Source organism: Mirounga angustirostris, unplaced genomic scaffold, assembly GCF_029215605.1.
Source record: "Mirounga angustirostris isolate CCGP_5_RB_7025 unplaced genomic scaffold, mMirAng1.0.hap1 SCAF_5, whole genome shotgun sequence".
In the NCBI taxonomy this organism is placed as follows: Eukaryota; Metazoa; Chordata; class Mammalia; order Carnivora; family Phocidae; genus Mirounga; species Mirounga angustirostris.
The window spans coordinates 154252340-154267690 of record NW_026991713.1 but is presented as its reverse complement, the minus strand read 5'-3'; the positions used below and the strand labels follow the sequence as shown (position 1 = coordinate 154267690).

Sequence of the window (15351 nt, the reverse complement as noted above, 5' to 3'; positions counted from 1 at the left end):
TGGGATCCCTGATAGGTCCTACATCTCACCCATGGTGTACTGACCTTCATGCTTATCATCTTAGAATAAAGGGAAAAAAGAAGAAAAAAAAATTTTTTTTAATCCAGCTATTTGAGCTTTCTGGTTGGGTGCTCACAGGTGGTTTGGGCAAATTAAAACATAGTGATCTAATTCACCAGAATGGTAGTGTAAAGGACCAAGTGTAGCAAATTGGAGCTAGTAGAACACAGGAGCCAAGATCATGGGCTTTGGAGTCCAACAGATTGTGATTAAACTCTGTCACTTACTACAGTGAACCTTAACCTTGATATGCTTCAGTTTCCTCATGGGGGAGGGGGCGGGGTGGGAATAATAAAACAAATGTCCACAAGTGTTGTCATAAGCTGTTATGACAACAGCTTTGGCTCTGTAGCTCACACTCTGTCACATTAGTGAAGGGGGGACAGGACATGAGTAATTTCTATTTTCTTTTTTCTTTTTTGGAATGCATTTTGTTGCTTACATTTGGTTATAGGTATGTGTGACTTTCCAAAATTTAGTGATATTTCAAGAATTATAATATAGTGACATTACATTCCACCTAATGCCTAGTCACCTCTGTTGTTAGCTGCTATTGATGCTCAATGGCCAAATCTGTTAATTCACTAGAGGTTACAAAATGTCAGTATTTTAGTTCAACCATTTCCTCTTCATTCATTTAACTGGGGACAACTACAAAAAGAAACATCTGTTCACCTTGGGAAGCTCTTCCCAGTTCCTCCCTTATCCTATTATTCCTGCCTCCATGTTGGTGATGAATGCCATTTCCTCTCAGTCCCCTGGACTGAGAACATCTACACTCAGTAGTTCCCAGGCTGGTTGGCTCATGCTTCTGCCAGGAAAGGCAGAGGATAATAGAGTTGTGGGTATAAAAAGACTTTTCCCAGTGACTAAACTGGGTTATAAGGAAAAGGTTTAAAATTTTGCTTCCAGCCTCAACTGGCTTGCCGCCTGCCATGCTTTCCAAAAAGTCTGACAAAAGGGATGAGCCTCTCAACAGAATAGTAAAGCAACAGTACTCCCACTTTCTCCCTATCTGCTGTAGATGTGAATTTAAGAAGGATCCAAATGGATGATGGAATCTTCCAATACTCCTTTCAGCATCCCCATATATTAGTAAAGTTCTCATTTATTCGATAGGGTTGTACTTAGTATGTAATAGTTATTGGCTGGGACTCTTACATTGAAATACATGAATCTCTATGCTTTGCAGGCTACTGATGCTCTAAAGAAAATATATAAGGAGTTTCCTCAACTATACAATAATAGCATCGTCTGCTCTTTCTTGCCAGAAGTTATCTATAAGGTAAAATTCAGGATTTGTATTGTACATAATACTGTCTTAGTTGATGGTGATAACAGAAATGGGCCAAGTAAGCATAAGATAGATGCCTGTTAAATGGAACTGAATTTCAGTTAAGAAATTCCTCTTTTGAAGTAAGTCAAGCAGAGAAAGACAATTATCATATGGTTTCACTCATATGTGGAACTTACATAAGCAATAGCACGGAGGACCATAGGGGAAGGGAGGGAAATCTGAAGGGGGAGAAATCAGAGTGGAAGACGAACCATGAGAGACTATGAACCCTGGGAAACAAACTGAGGGTTTCAGAGGGGAGGGGTGGGAGGGGAGGGGGTAACAGGGTGATGGGTATTAAGGAGGGCACATGCTGTGATGAGCACTGGGTACTATACATAACTAATGAATCATTGAACACTACATCAAAAACTAATGATGTGGGGCGCCTGGGTGGCTCAGTCGTTAAGCATCTGCCTTCGGCTCAGGTCATGATCCCAGGGTCCTGGGATCGAGCCCCGCATCGGGCTCCCTGCTCCGTGGGAAGCCTGCCTCTCCCTCTCCCACTCCCCCTTCTTGGGTTCCTGCTCTCGCTGTCTCTCTCTCTGTCAAATAAATAAATAAAATCTTTAAAAAAAAAAACTAATGATGTACTATACAGTGGCTTACTGAACATAATAATAATAAAAAAAATTCCTCTTTTAACAAGAGAAATTCAGAAATGAGAATGAACTCATACCCCATTTTAAAATACCATGATTCCTCTTTAAGCCCCTTTTATATTGTTTATAGGCTCATTCAGATTAGTAAACATTCTCAGAACAAAGAATTATGTAGCTCTTCATCTCACTAAGTAACAGAATATACCTTTTAAAAAAAATAACTCTTGGGCGCCTGGGTGGCTCAGTTGGTTAAGCAACTGCCTTCGGCTCAGGTCATGATCCTGGAGTCCCGCGATCGAGTCCCGCATCGGGCTCCCTGCTTGGCGGGGAGTCTGCTTCTCCCTCTGACCCTCCCCCCTCTCATGCTCTCTGTCTCTCATTCTCTCTCTCAAATAAATAAATAAAATCTTTAAAAAAAAAATAACTCTTAATGATGGAGAATTTAAAATATGCACAAAAGTCGATGGTAGTAAAATGAGCCCCTGTTTAACTGTGATCCAGCTTGTTTCATCCATATCTCCATTCATCTACCCCAGTGTTATTTTGAAGTAAATTCCAGAGATCATTTCATCCATATAAAAAGTGATTCCCTTTTTTTTTTAAACTATAGCCACAATACAGTCATTACCCCATCTAAAACTATTACTAAGTCCTTAAGATCATGAAATATCTAGTCAATATATAAATTTTTATTTGTCTCAGAAATATAAATGGGTTTTTGTTTTTCATAATTGTTAATTTGAATCAGGACCCAGCTAAAGACTACATACTATAATTTAAATCTTAGAACCTGTAAGTTCTCCTCCCCCCCCCGCCGCCTTGTGATGTATTTATTGAAGAAACCAGGTTGTTTTGTAGTTTACCCAAGTCCAGATTTTGCTTCCTATGTCATGATACAGTTTAACACATTCTTTTTCTGTATATATTTCCTGTAAATCGGTAGTGAGAGCAAAAGGCTTGATTAGTGGAGGTTCATTTATTCTTGGCAAGATAATCTCATAGGTGAGGGTATTTTTTCATCAGGGGACACATAACATCTGATTAACTCTTTTGTTGTTGTGTTGTCGTTTGCAACGTCAGTGGCCAGCTCTCAATTTACTCGGGGTTGCAAAATCTTTAATATTTTAATTCTCTCATTTCTTCATGTATTATTTAGGGGTGCCTGGCTGGTTGTGAGTTCAAACCCCACATTGGGCGTGGAGCCTACTTAAAAATAAAGAAAGAAACTGTCATTTATTATTTAGTTATGCATTTGGCAAATAAATGCTAATCTTGTCCTTTACTTACCAGTTTCCAAGATAATGTGTTGGTTCTGTAGCATTCTTCAACAGTGACCAACAAAGTGTGCATTTAAAATTTTACAGTGAGGGTGGAACCTATCCACATATAAACTGTCATTAAGATGAATAGGGTCATGGGGCTTTCAGACATTTGGATCAGTGTTTCCCAATCTTACTTGACCATAGAGGCCTTCAAAATGTTTGCTACATTGTCCAGAGGAGCACATAGCATAGAGTGAAACATCCACATCTTCCCATTTCTCCTTGTCCTTCCCAATCACTGCCCCTACTTCTCTCTCTGCTCTCTTCTTCTCACTTCCTTCTCACTCCACTTCCTTCTCCCCCCCACCCCCACCCCAACAAGCCTGTCTCAGTCATTTTTCTCTGGAAAGGATCAAAAGCTAACCAGCCCATCTGGAAATGATCATGGTTCCATCCTCACTGAGTTCTAATTACTTATCTCTGGCCAAAGTTTAAATTGATAACCAAATGAAAGTTTGTTCTTGTGACATTATGAAAATTTGACCGTGAGATTGTAGTTTACTCCTTTTAAAGGTAAGGACTTCGTGAAGGAAGTGTTCTTATTTATACTGTATATTAAATGCTTTACATCCATTACATTATTTACTGAAAGGATTTATGTCTATTTAGTAGACATGGGGGCCAGGGTACCATTATGGCCACTTCATCAGAATGAGAAAAATGAGAGGTATTGGACTTAAGATATGATACTTATTTTAATTTCCAAAATTGCTTTTCAGATGAGACAAACAGATCAGAATGTAGTAACGGCATTAACTCATAGACCTTGGAGCCTTAGCCATACAGGAGATGGGAAACCACGCTATGATGTTTTCTGGAAACAGTCCATGTTTGCGGTAATGGACATTTTGCTCGATTGGAGTATGCATAATATCCTGTGGTACTTGTGTGGAATTTCAGCTTTCCTCATACAAAAGGATTTTGTATCCCCGTAAGTTGGAAGGTTTTTTATCTTCTCCTGACACATTTCCTGAAATGCTCTTCTTGGAAAGGAAGGATTAACAGTGGGCATCCTGGATTGGATTTTACCTACAAAGCCCACCATACCTTTATTAAGGTGGAATGCCACTAGCTTCTTAGGTGGGAAGAGTTCAGGCATATGCCCTGTTTCCAAAATAAGTTGGTCAAATATTCTTAGTTTTTAGTGCACTTTAAAATATATATATACCTAAAAAAAGAAAAAGAAAAAATAGAGGTGCCTGTGTGGCTCAGCCATTGGGCGTCTGCCTTCAGCTCGGGTCATGATCTCCAGGTCCTGGGATCGAGCTCCTCATCGGGCTCCCTGCTCAGCGGGGAGCCTGCTTCTCCCTCTACTGTTTCCCATGCTTGTGCTCTCTCACTCTCTCTGTCAAATAAATAAATGAAGTCTTTAAAAAAAAAAAAAGAAAAGAAAAAGAAACCTTCCAAAATCTGACGAAAGAGAGATTACATGTCCTTGTGACTGACTCCCTTTGAAAACCAACATAGAGTCCAGCCAGGGCAGAGCCACAGCGGAGACACCCTGTGAGTGCCTGCCTGCCTTACCCCTCCCACCTTTCTTCCTGCTCTGCTCCACACTACAGAGACTTCGCACCATTGCTTCCAAGAAAACTTTCCATTCCCTACCTGCTAGCAATCTCTGACCTTTACTGTGGCAGTTTTATAGCTGTGTATTTTAGATGATTAGAGTTGTTAGTTTCATATTATTTCAGGCATGCGTGTGTTCAAGTCAGTCAGTATTTGGTGTCTGCCCACAGTATTGCAAAGTATTATATTAAGAAGCTGAAGATGCTATGGTAAAGAAAACCATGGTCCGCCCTCATGGAATTTATAGTCAAGTAGAAGAGATAGTTGCTCATCAAATTAAAAATCCAATAAATATAAAAGTACAACTAAGATAAATGCTATGTAGAGAAAACAGTGTACGTATATACTATGTAATTTGACCTAATCAGGGGAGTTAGGGAAAACATCCCCAAGGAGATGACAACTAAGCTAAGGTTAGGAGGGTGAGTAGGAATGGGGTGGGAGGGTGGAGATCCAAGTCAGAGGGGAAACACATGCAAAAGTGTTACCGCAGGAAAGAGCCTAGTTCTTTCAAGAATTGAAAGAAAATCCATATTCTATCACACAGAAAGGAAAGGGGAAGTACAGTATAAGACGAGGCCAAAGAGAGGGTGGGATAAGCCAGATACAGCCTCCAATAAGACCTTTTTTTTTTTTTTGGTGGAGGGTGTCTTTAGCAAGTCACTGAAATGTTGTAAGCTGGAGCAATGTGGAAGAGGTTCTGGTGCTGGGTTTTGGAACACTCCCTCTGATTGCACACAGAGGCCCAGTTAAGAGGCTCTTTTGGGGCACTATTATTACTCAGTGAATACCATACTTAGTGACCATTATAGATTCCTGGAATAACTGCTCCTTATTCTAACAGGATGGGTTTTTCCTCTTCCTCCAGGGACTACTTGAAGAAGTGGTCAGCCAAAGGCATTCAGGTTGTTGCTTGGACTGTTAATACCTTTGATGAAAAAAGTTACTACGAATCCCATCTTGGTTCCAGCTATATCACTGACAGCATGTTGGAAGACTGTGCATCTCAGTTCTAGAATTTTCCCCCAGGGAGGAAACATGGGTACAGAAGCTGCCTGCTGGCCTCATGCAGGGATATCAAAATACCTTTGTGCTAGCCCAAGCCCTGGGGAATCAGGTGGCTCACACAAGCAATAGTCGGTATTTGCATTTTTACCTGAACCAGAGCAAAACCTGATTTTGCTCTGCTTGCTCCATGGAATGCCTGAGTTCAACAGTGTTGCTCTTGAAAATCTGGGTCTGCAAAAAGGCACAACAGCTCCTGCCCCAACCTAGCTGAGGCATACACCGAGACCCAGTGAGGATAAGCACAGATCGAGTTGTGCAGTTTGGGGATGCAGATGCAAATGCATGGGAAATGCATGATCACTCAAAGTTGACATTTTAAAACTTGACACACTTATGTAATTTACTTATTTAAAATATTTGTATTCAGCTACATTATCAATGTACTATAGACATCAAACTTGTGACCATACTAATAAAATCATTAAAAGGAGCACTAAGGGAAAGCTGTACCAAGCATCATGCCCTGAGACATAAGGAATTTAGGGAAGCTGCTCTCTGCAATCCAGGGACCAGAGGCAACAGCCCCTGGTGAGGCAAAGAAAATGGTAGGTAAGTGTTGATTCCAGTGCAAGGGATTGTTACGGTATCTTGAAATAACTACGGACCACTAGAGGGCAGGGTTATGCTCATTGGGGCAACTCTAGGACGGATGACAGTGGAACTGCAAGAAACATCCAAGAACATCTAGGCTTATCCTCCTTTTACAAATGAGAACACCGAAACCTGTGGAAGGAAAAGGTCTTTCTCAGATATGACACAGCTGGTAACATAGCAGAGCCTGATCTCATAAAACTAAAATTTCCTACTGTTTGCCGGGAACTTCAGTGGTTTAACATGTATCATCCCAAACCCCAGAAAATCTTACAGAGATATTACTCTCCTTTTATGAAGGAGGAGACCAAGGCACTGCAAACTTTTTTTTTTATTCTTATGTTAATCCCCATACATTACATCATTAGTTTTAGATGAAGTGTTCCATGATTCATTGTTTGTGCATAACACCCCGTGCTCCAAGGGCACTGCAAACTTAAAGTCACTTACCAAAGGTCTCAGAGTCCTTGGTGCCACTGAGATTCAAATCCAAGCCAGTCTAATTCCAGAGCCCTTGCTCTTACTTGCCCTGTCTGCCCGTATAATGCAGAGCCCTTAATTCCCAGCTCTGTGCTCTTTTCCACTTAAGCTTCCAGGGGTCTTCCTGTGTACTTAAGTAGCAACATCTAAAATGAAATTGAGTCGGGGCGCCTGGGTGGCTCAGTCAGTTAAGCATCTGACTCTTGATTTCAGTTCAGGTCATGATCTCGGAGTGGTGAGATGGAGCCCCACATTGCACTCCTCGCTGGTCGTGTAGCCCGCTTCAGATTCTCTCTCCCTCTGCGCCTCCCTGCTCGCACGTGCGTTCTCTCTCTCTCTCTCAAAAAAAAATTCAAAAAATTGCAAAGCCGTCTGTCTCCTGTAGCTGTCCCTGCTCCCACCTTTCAGCCCCATCCGTAGCCTGGACCACAGGCCCTCAGCTGAGTCATGACTTCCCTCCTGAGCCCCATTGGGTCACCAGTCTCACACTCGCAGCTGCCAGACCACCAGTCCACACAGCTAGATGGCAGACGCACAGGCTGTTCTGCTACAGTCGGTGTTGGCAAGGGCACGATGGATGGGGCTTGGGACGTTTTCCATCAACATTTACAGAGAAGTTTTCTTGAATCCAAAAACAACAGGACAAAGATTTATTCAATGAATGGAACAAGTATCTAAACTGTCTGTACTTCCATATCACGCCACGACTAGAACGGCAAGAGGAGGACGGGAGCACAAAGACAAAACACTTCTGCAGACTGAATCCCCACTTTGGCAAGCAGACTACACAGCAAGCAACAAGGGATTCTCGGGGGCAGTAGAGAGATCCCTTCTGTTGTGGGAATACCTCTTGAGAGCCAGGAGTTGTTTCTTGACCTTTGTCCCAAATCCATTTTGCCCTTGACTCAGGCCCAGTGAAGGATTTAGATCCAGTGCTAAGATGTTGGGTCCCTGAAGAGTGGAGAATTTGGGTGAAGAAAGAAGGTGTTAATACTACCATTGAGCATTGGAAGGCTTAATATAGGGATTAAAAACAGGACTTGGGATCAGGGAAAACTAAATCCGATTTTATGTTTAGCAATTTAATAGCTCTATGACCTTGGGCAAGTTCCTTATTATCTGTAAAATAGGGACAAGATTTTATTTACTTACTTTTGAGAGAGAGAGCACGGGATGGGGGAGGGGCAGAGGGAGAAGCAGAATCCCTGCTGAGAGCAAACCAGATGCAGGACTCATCCCAGTACCCTGGGATCATGACCAGAGCCCAAGGCAGACACTTAAGAGACACCCAGGTCCCCAGAATAGGGGCAGTATTGGTACCACCCTAGGGGGGTGGCTGATTAAATGACCGAGTGCATGTAAAAGGCATGTAAAATGTTATTAATAACATTTACGGACTCCCTAACATGTACTAGACACTTTCAAATACTTCCCATGTGTTTGCAACAACACTGTGAGGTTGCCGCCATCACAATCCCACTGTATTTTTTAAAAAGATTTATTTGAGAGAGAGTGCCCGGCGGGAGGGGGTTGCACAGAGGAAGAGAGAGAATCTCCAGCCCTCTCTGCACTGAGCACAGAGCCCGACGCGGCACTCAATCTCACCACCCTAAGATCGTGACCAGAGCCGAAACCAAGAGTCAGATGCTTAACAGACTGCGCCACCCAGGTGCCCCACAATCCCACTTCATAGTGAAGGAGACCAAAGCACAGGGAAGTTAAGTGACTTGCCCAAAGTCACACACCAGTAGTAGCGAAAGGATTTGGTCCAGGTGATACAATTCCAGAGCTCACACTCTAAACCCCTTCCTATCCTCGTGTCCAGCCCATAGCAAGGACTCACTAATCAGAAACAATCATTCCCAACACCTATTATGGTGCCTGTCACATAGTAGATGTTCAATAAATGTTTGTTGATGGAATGAATTATGGGATAGCCAAGTGGAAACTTCGCAAGGAAACTAGAGGTACAGACCTAGTGTGAAGTGGGAGTTGTAGACAAATGATTCAGGATTCAGCAGCATCAAGGGGTCATCCAAAGTCATGATAGATAGCATTTTTTTTTTTTTTTTAGAGATTTTATTTATTTGACAGAGCGAGATACACAGCGAGAGAGAGAACACAAGCAGGGGGAGTGGGAGAGGGAGAAGCAGGCCTCCCACAGAGCAGGGAGCCCGACGTGGGGCTCGATCCCAGGACCCCGGGATCATGACCTGAGCCGAAGGCAGACGCTTAACGACTGAGCCACCCAGGTGCCACCGATAGATAGCATTCTTTCCAAGAAAGTCAATACAGATAAAAATTGCACCCTCTGCTGTTCATTCAACTGTTCCTCGGCCCTCAGGATGCCACAGACAGGTACTGGGAAAAGACTATCTCAAAAGGCTTAAGAAATCCACTACTGAGTTAACAATACTCATTTTCTCATTTGGAGATCAGTGTCTGCAATCCTGTTTTGACAAGAATTTCACCAAGACATAAATACTCCATTTTTGTTAGATGCAAACTTCTAAATAAAATTATACCTACCATTTCCTAAAGTGGGAATAGTGTTTCAACGGGACAATAAACCACAGCTTTGAGGACAAATAAGGGTGAGAATTAATGAAGTTTTCCAAACATCCATGCAAACCTTTAGCTCGGAGTGATGGTTACTATAGTGCAAGGTTGTTTGGTTTCTTTGATCACAACTACTGAGAATCGATGACCTTGTATGTTCTATTATCAAGCTAAATTATGCTCAGAATCTAACTATCTGATTAGCAGAGTTTTACCTGTATTACCAAGTATTACAAACACGTTGGAGATCAGCTAGGCACAATGGTTCTCAAAAGACGCTGTCCTTTGAGACATTTATTCAATATCTGCTTAAGGGGTAACTTGTTAGAAATGCAGATTCTCAGAGCCCATCCCACAACTACTGAACCTCAAACTCCGCACATCGCTCAGGATGTGTTTCTTTTTTTTTTTTTTAAAGATTTTATTTGACAGAGACACAGCGAGAGAGGGAACACAAGCAGGGGGAGTGGGAGAGGGAGAAATAGGCTCCCCGCAGAGCAGGGAGCCCGATGCGGGGCTTGATCCCAGGACCCTGGGATCATGACCTGAGCCGAAGGCAGATGCCCAACGACTGAGCCACCCAGGCGCCCCTCAGGATCTGTTTCAACAAGCCTTCCAGGTGGTTCTGATACTTGCTCCAGTCTGAGAACCACGAAGCCAGAGAAAAATCCAAAGTCCTCAATTCTACCACTAGCTATGAGACCTTAGACAAATCACTTAACCTGTGTGTGCCTAACTTTTCATCTGTCAAGTGGGGATCATATTTGCACTAATTGCCTTAGAGCAATGATGTTCAAATGGGGGGGGGGGAAATGGAAGTGATTTGAAAAAAATGTGTTAACAGTGTAATATTGTAATGAAGATAAAAATTAAAAATGTGGAGGTGCTCTAATACCAAACTACTCAGGGCGTGGTGCTCAGACCCACAGCACTAGATAGAAATACAGACTCTCGGGCCCCATCCCTGACCTCACAAATTAGAATCTGATTTTTAACAAGAGCCTAGGTGATGGAGGTGGGCGAAGGACTGCACAGGTGGAAGCCATTACTTGTACCAGGCAGGTGTGCAGTCATGAGCCAAGCCAGAGGGGGCCCCCTGCTCCACACCTGAGCTTCTCTCAGGGGCCATCTCACGGTTGATCAGATATGTAAACGTCCTGGAAGAGTTCCAACTTTTGGGGCGCCTGGGTGGCTCAGTTGGTTAAGCGACTGCCTTCGGCTCAGGTCATGATCCTGGAGTCCCGGGATCGAGTCCCGCATCGGGCTCCCTGCTCGGCGGGAAGTCTGCTTCTCCCTCTGGCCCTCCCCCTTCTCATGTACTCACTCTCTCATTCTCTCTCTCAAATAAATAAATAAAATCTTGAAAAAAAAAAAAGAGTTCCAACTTTTGAGAATTTAGGGAGATGTCTGTGAAGTTCTACAATAGGGAGACAATTGCTATTAATGAGCTGACTTCTTACCACCTGCCCTCAATTCAAAGATTATAAAAACATGTCAATCATATACTATTTTAGTCACTCCTTTTGTAATTGAACTTCGAACAAAATCATCTCATTGCCTCAGGAATGAACTGGGCCATTTACGGCGGCCACGTAAAGGATCAGATCCTGCAGAAATTTAAGAGGTTACCTTTTTTTATACTTAAAATTATAGGGGTTATCCAGCTTTCAAGTGACTGTTGGAAAGCATAGGTTCCTTTTATCATTTTGTACTAATGAAATAAGGGTTGGAAGAGGAAGATGGGGACTGTTCCCTAATGCAATATTGGGTTGGTTTTTTTTTTTTAAGATTTATTTATTTGAGGGGCACCTGGGTGGCTCAGTTGGTTATGCGACTGCCTTCGGCTCAGGTCATGATCCTGGAGTCCCTGGATCGAGTCCCGCATCGGGCTCCCTGCTCGGCAGGGAGCCTGCTTCTCCCTCTGACCCTCCCCCCTCTCATGTGCTCTCTCTCTCTCATTCTGTCTCAAATAAATAAAATCTTAAAAAAAAAAAAAGATTTATTTATTTGAGAGAGAGAGCCCGAGCACGCGAGCCCGGGGAGTGGAGGTGGGGGGGCGCAGAGAGAGTCTTAAGCAGACTCCGTGCTGAGCGCAGAGCCCAACACAGGGCTCAATCTCATGACCCCGAGATCACGACCCGAGCTGAAACCAAGAGTTGGACACCCAACCAACTGCTCCACCCAGGTGCCCCTCCCTAATGCAATATTCTGAGCTCCCTATTTGCATGTTCAGGTGGCTTTTACGGTCAGGCAAGTTTGGGAAGAAGTACAGCAGTGCCCCCTTATCTCTGGGCGGATGCCGGAAGCCCTGGAGAGTACCGAACCTGATATATACTATGTATTTTCCTAGCACACACACCTATGCGAAAGGTTAATTTAGAAATCAGGCCCAGTAAGACAATAATAACAGCAACAATATGCTGTAATACAAGTTCCGTACATGTAATCTCTCTCAAAATATTGTCCTGTACTCACCCTTCTTCTCGTGATGCAAGGCGATGAAATGCCTGTGTGATGAGATGAAGTGAGGTGAGGGCCGTAGGCGCTGTGACGGAGCGTGAGGCCACTAGTGACCTCCTGACAACTGGTCAGGAGGAGGATCATCTGCCTCCTGGATGCAGCCGACCATGGTCATCGAAACTTCAAAAAGCGAAACCGTGGATACGGTATTCTAGACCCTGGCTCACTAGTTCTCAGCCCTGGCTTTCCACGGAAACCATCCAGGGAGCCTTAAAGAATAAGCACAGGTGCCTGACTTAGTTGGTCTAGACTGGGGCTCGGGCCTGGTGGTCAGCTGCCCCTGTGATTCTGAGTGCAGCCAGCACTGAGGACCCTGATGCCTAACGGGGGTCCCTGAGAGGACTGGGAGAGTTAACCCCTATTATAAAGCCGAACTGTATTGACCCAAAATTCATATGCTGGAGAGCTGAACCCCCAAATGCCTCAAAATGTAACCATTATCTGAATATATGGCCTTTAATTAGGTGAATAAGCTATATTAAAGCCATTAGGGTGGGACCTAATCCAATCTGCCCAGGTAAGTAGAGGAAATTCGGACACATAAAAGTACATGCAAAAAAATGGGGCGCCTGGGTGGCTCAGTTGGTTAAGCGACTGCCTTCGGCTCAGGTCATGATCCTGGAGTCCCTGGATCGAGTCCCGCATCGGGCTCCCTGCTCAGCAGGGAGTCTGCTTCTCCCTCTGACCCTCCTCCCTCTCATGCTCTCTGTCTCTCATTGTCTCTCTCGCAAATAAATAAAATCTTAAAAAAAAAAAAAGTACATGCAAAAAAAAAAAAGGTACATGCAGAGGACACAGCAAGAAGGTGGCCATCTGCAAGCCCAGGAGGTAGCAGAAGGAAATCAAAACTGTGGACACTGAAAAGGACCATGACCTTGGACGTCCCCACCTCCAGGAATGTGGAAAAATAAATTTATGTTGTTTAAGCCAGCCCATCTGTGGTATTTGGTTATAGCAGCCCTAGCAAGCCAACACATTCCCTATCTCAAGCTCAAGGGTTTTTTGTTGTTGTTTTGTTAATTTTTTAAAAAGATTTTATTTATTTGAGAGAGACAGAGCACGAGCCGGGGGCAGGGAGGGGGGGGCAGGCAGAGGGAGAGGGAGAAGCAGACTCCCCACTGAGCAGGGAGCCCAATGCAGGACTTGATCCCAGGACCCCAGGATCATGACCTGAGCCAAAGGCAGACATTTACCCGACTGAGCCACCCAGGCGCCCCTCAAGCCCAAGTTTTAAAAGCATCTTCACATCCAAATGTGTGTGATACCTACAAATTAGATCTTTCTCCTTTGTTTATAGCTCCAGGAGAAGCAGGAGTTGACCCAAACCATGGAGGCAAATGGAGAAGCATTCCAGATATAAGCCCTTAGCATAGGGTAAATAAGCAAAAATGCTACTTACAGAAGGAGTTCATATTTTAGTGGAGAAGCCAATGAAGCACAAAACAGAGTTAAGGTGACACAGGGGGGAAAAAAACCACTTCAAGCATCAATTCAGTGGGCTGCCTTCACTGACCCCACCGACAAGTTAAGTCTCCCCATAGTCCCCTGGGCTTCTCTTTCACAGCATCTATCACAATTACAATTAATTACTATTTAATTATTAATTTCCTGTCTAAATTAATCTGCTAGACAATAAGCACAGGAGAGCACAGACTGTGTCTTGATTTGCTCACCATCTTGTTCATGACTACTTGGCACGTATTTGTTGAATGAATGAATGAACACTACTAGTAACCACTAGCAGGGATAACACCAAAAAAATTAACTCAGTTGATGAAATTTAGTTGATGAAATGAGCTAACGAATAAATAAGTGAACGAAAACGTGAATCGATGACTGAGCATTGATTGGATGCTTGTGTTTCAAACACATGTTAAATGTTGTCAAAATTCAGTTCCAATTACATTTCATGGTAGTGATTACGCAAGAGGGGACTTCTCCCCTGAGTAATTTGGTCAATTCCACCTTTCTGCTGGATGCTTCAGTTCTAAGTACAGTCACATGCCTTGTGAATCATTTGGCAAATCTGCAAAAGAAACTCTATGTTGGAGCGCCTGGCTGGCTCAGTCAGAAGAGCGTACCACTCTTGACTTCAGGGTCCTGAGTTCAAGCCCCACATTGGGTGTAGAGATTACTTAAATAAATAAAAACTTTTCAAAAAAGAATGCTCTATATACATATGTGTGTGTATACACACACACATACATATATATTCATTCCACACACGTATACATACATACATGTTTCACACATCACCGCTGATTCCATGTTCGATTCAACATAAGACTTTGATGCTGACTCATGTATCAACCTCACAAGGGTAGAGTCCCCGTCCACACCCACACCAACCCCAGGTCAACCCCAAAGACTCATACTTGATATGCAATAAAGTTTGTAGATAAGACCTCTCGTTGTAGTTCACCTTTGGGTAACATGGGGTGGGACAGATGTAGTTCAAAGTCACAAACAAATGCAGGTTCCCCAATTCAGAGGCCTCACATCCCTGATTGAGGATCCCATTTTTATTCAGGCTGGACCATTTGTCTGAGCACCGGTTTCCAAATCTTTGCCAGGTCTGGGAGTAGAGATTTCTAAGGACCAATAATTCATATGCACATCTCTTAAAGACTGAATACATAATTCCCAGGTTATCTCTTCTGGGTCTTTAGGAACCAGTTTAAATGTTACAATAGTCTTTATTTTAAAATTCCGAATATTTTATCTTGGAAAATCAGCAATCCAGGTATAAAAAACCAGCAGGGAATGGCCAAATTTGCTTGAGTATATACACTGGGGTCAGTTTCCCGTCCTGGCTAATGGCTTGAATTCTCCTCCTGGGAAGCTTAGAAAGGCCCGAGTGTCTTTTCATTTGATTGGTGTCTGGCTGCCACAATAAACATCACGCCTTTGAATTCTCTTCTTGAACTGATCGCCTAAATCGCAGGTCTAGGTTGGACACGGAAAAGAGAAGTTAGCCCAGATGCACACTGCCTCATGTTTCCAAGGGAAAGACCAAATTTAGGATCCCATGGCTTCTCACACCTCCCGCCTTCTGTTACGGTTCTGCAATATTCTCCCCTTGAACTCCCATCATTGGGTGCCATCAGTAAATGCTATCCCAAAAAGATGGATGGGTTTGTTTGATTCCTCCCCCGTATTCATTCCCCTCTGGCTTCAGCTCCTGATTTTCCTTGGGAAGCCACCCTTCCCGAACATTCTCAGTCCCTGTGGTCTGTTTGGTTGCACC

At 43.4% G+C, this 15351-nt stretch overlaps 2 protein-coding genes across 4 annotated transcripts in view; one reads left to right on the top strand and one right to left on the bottom strand.

Moving 5' to 3' along the window:
- Positions 1 to 13895, top strand: part of GDE1 (glycerophosphodiester phosphodiesterase 1) — a 29925-nt gene extending 16030 nt beyond the window's left edge. For 2 of the 3 annotated variants that reach the window (XM_045875070.2, XM_045875071.3), the window contains exons 4-6: positions 1253 to 1345; positions 4040 to 4251; positions 5755 to 6384. In XM_045875070.2, the coding sequence (XP_045731026.1) occupies positions 1253 to 1345; positions 4040 to 4251; positions 5755 to 5902 (453 nt within the window). In that variant the 3' untranslated portion in view covers positions 5903 to 6384. Of the gene's footprint in view, positions 1 to 1252; positions 1346 to 4039; positions 4252 to 5754; positions 6385 to 13401 lie in introns of those variants that run through there. The other variant, XM_064592602.1, reaches the window with a different exon arrangement.
- Positions 13895 to 15351, bottom strand: part of TMC5 (transmembrane channel like 5) — a 72375-nt gene continuing 70918 nt past the window's right edge. The window contains exon 21 of the mRNA XM_045875069.2: positions 13895 to 15050. Within this exon, the coding sequence (XP_045731025.1) occupies positions 15004 to 15050 (47 nt within the window). The 3' untranslated portion in view covers positions 13895 to 15003. The remainder of the gene's footprint in view (positions 15051 to 15351) is intronic.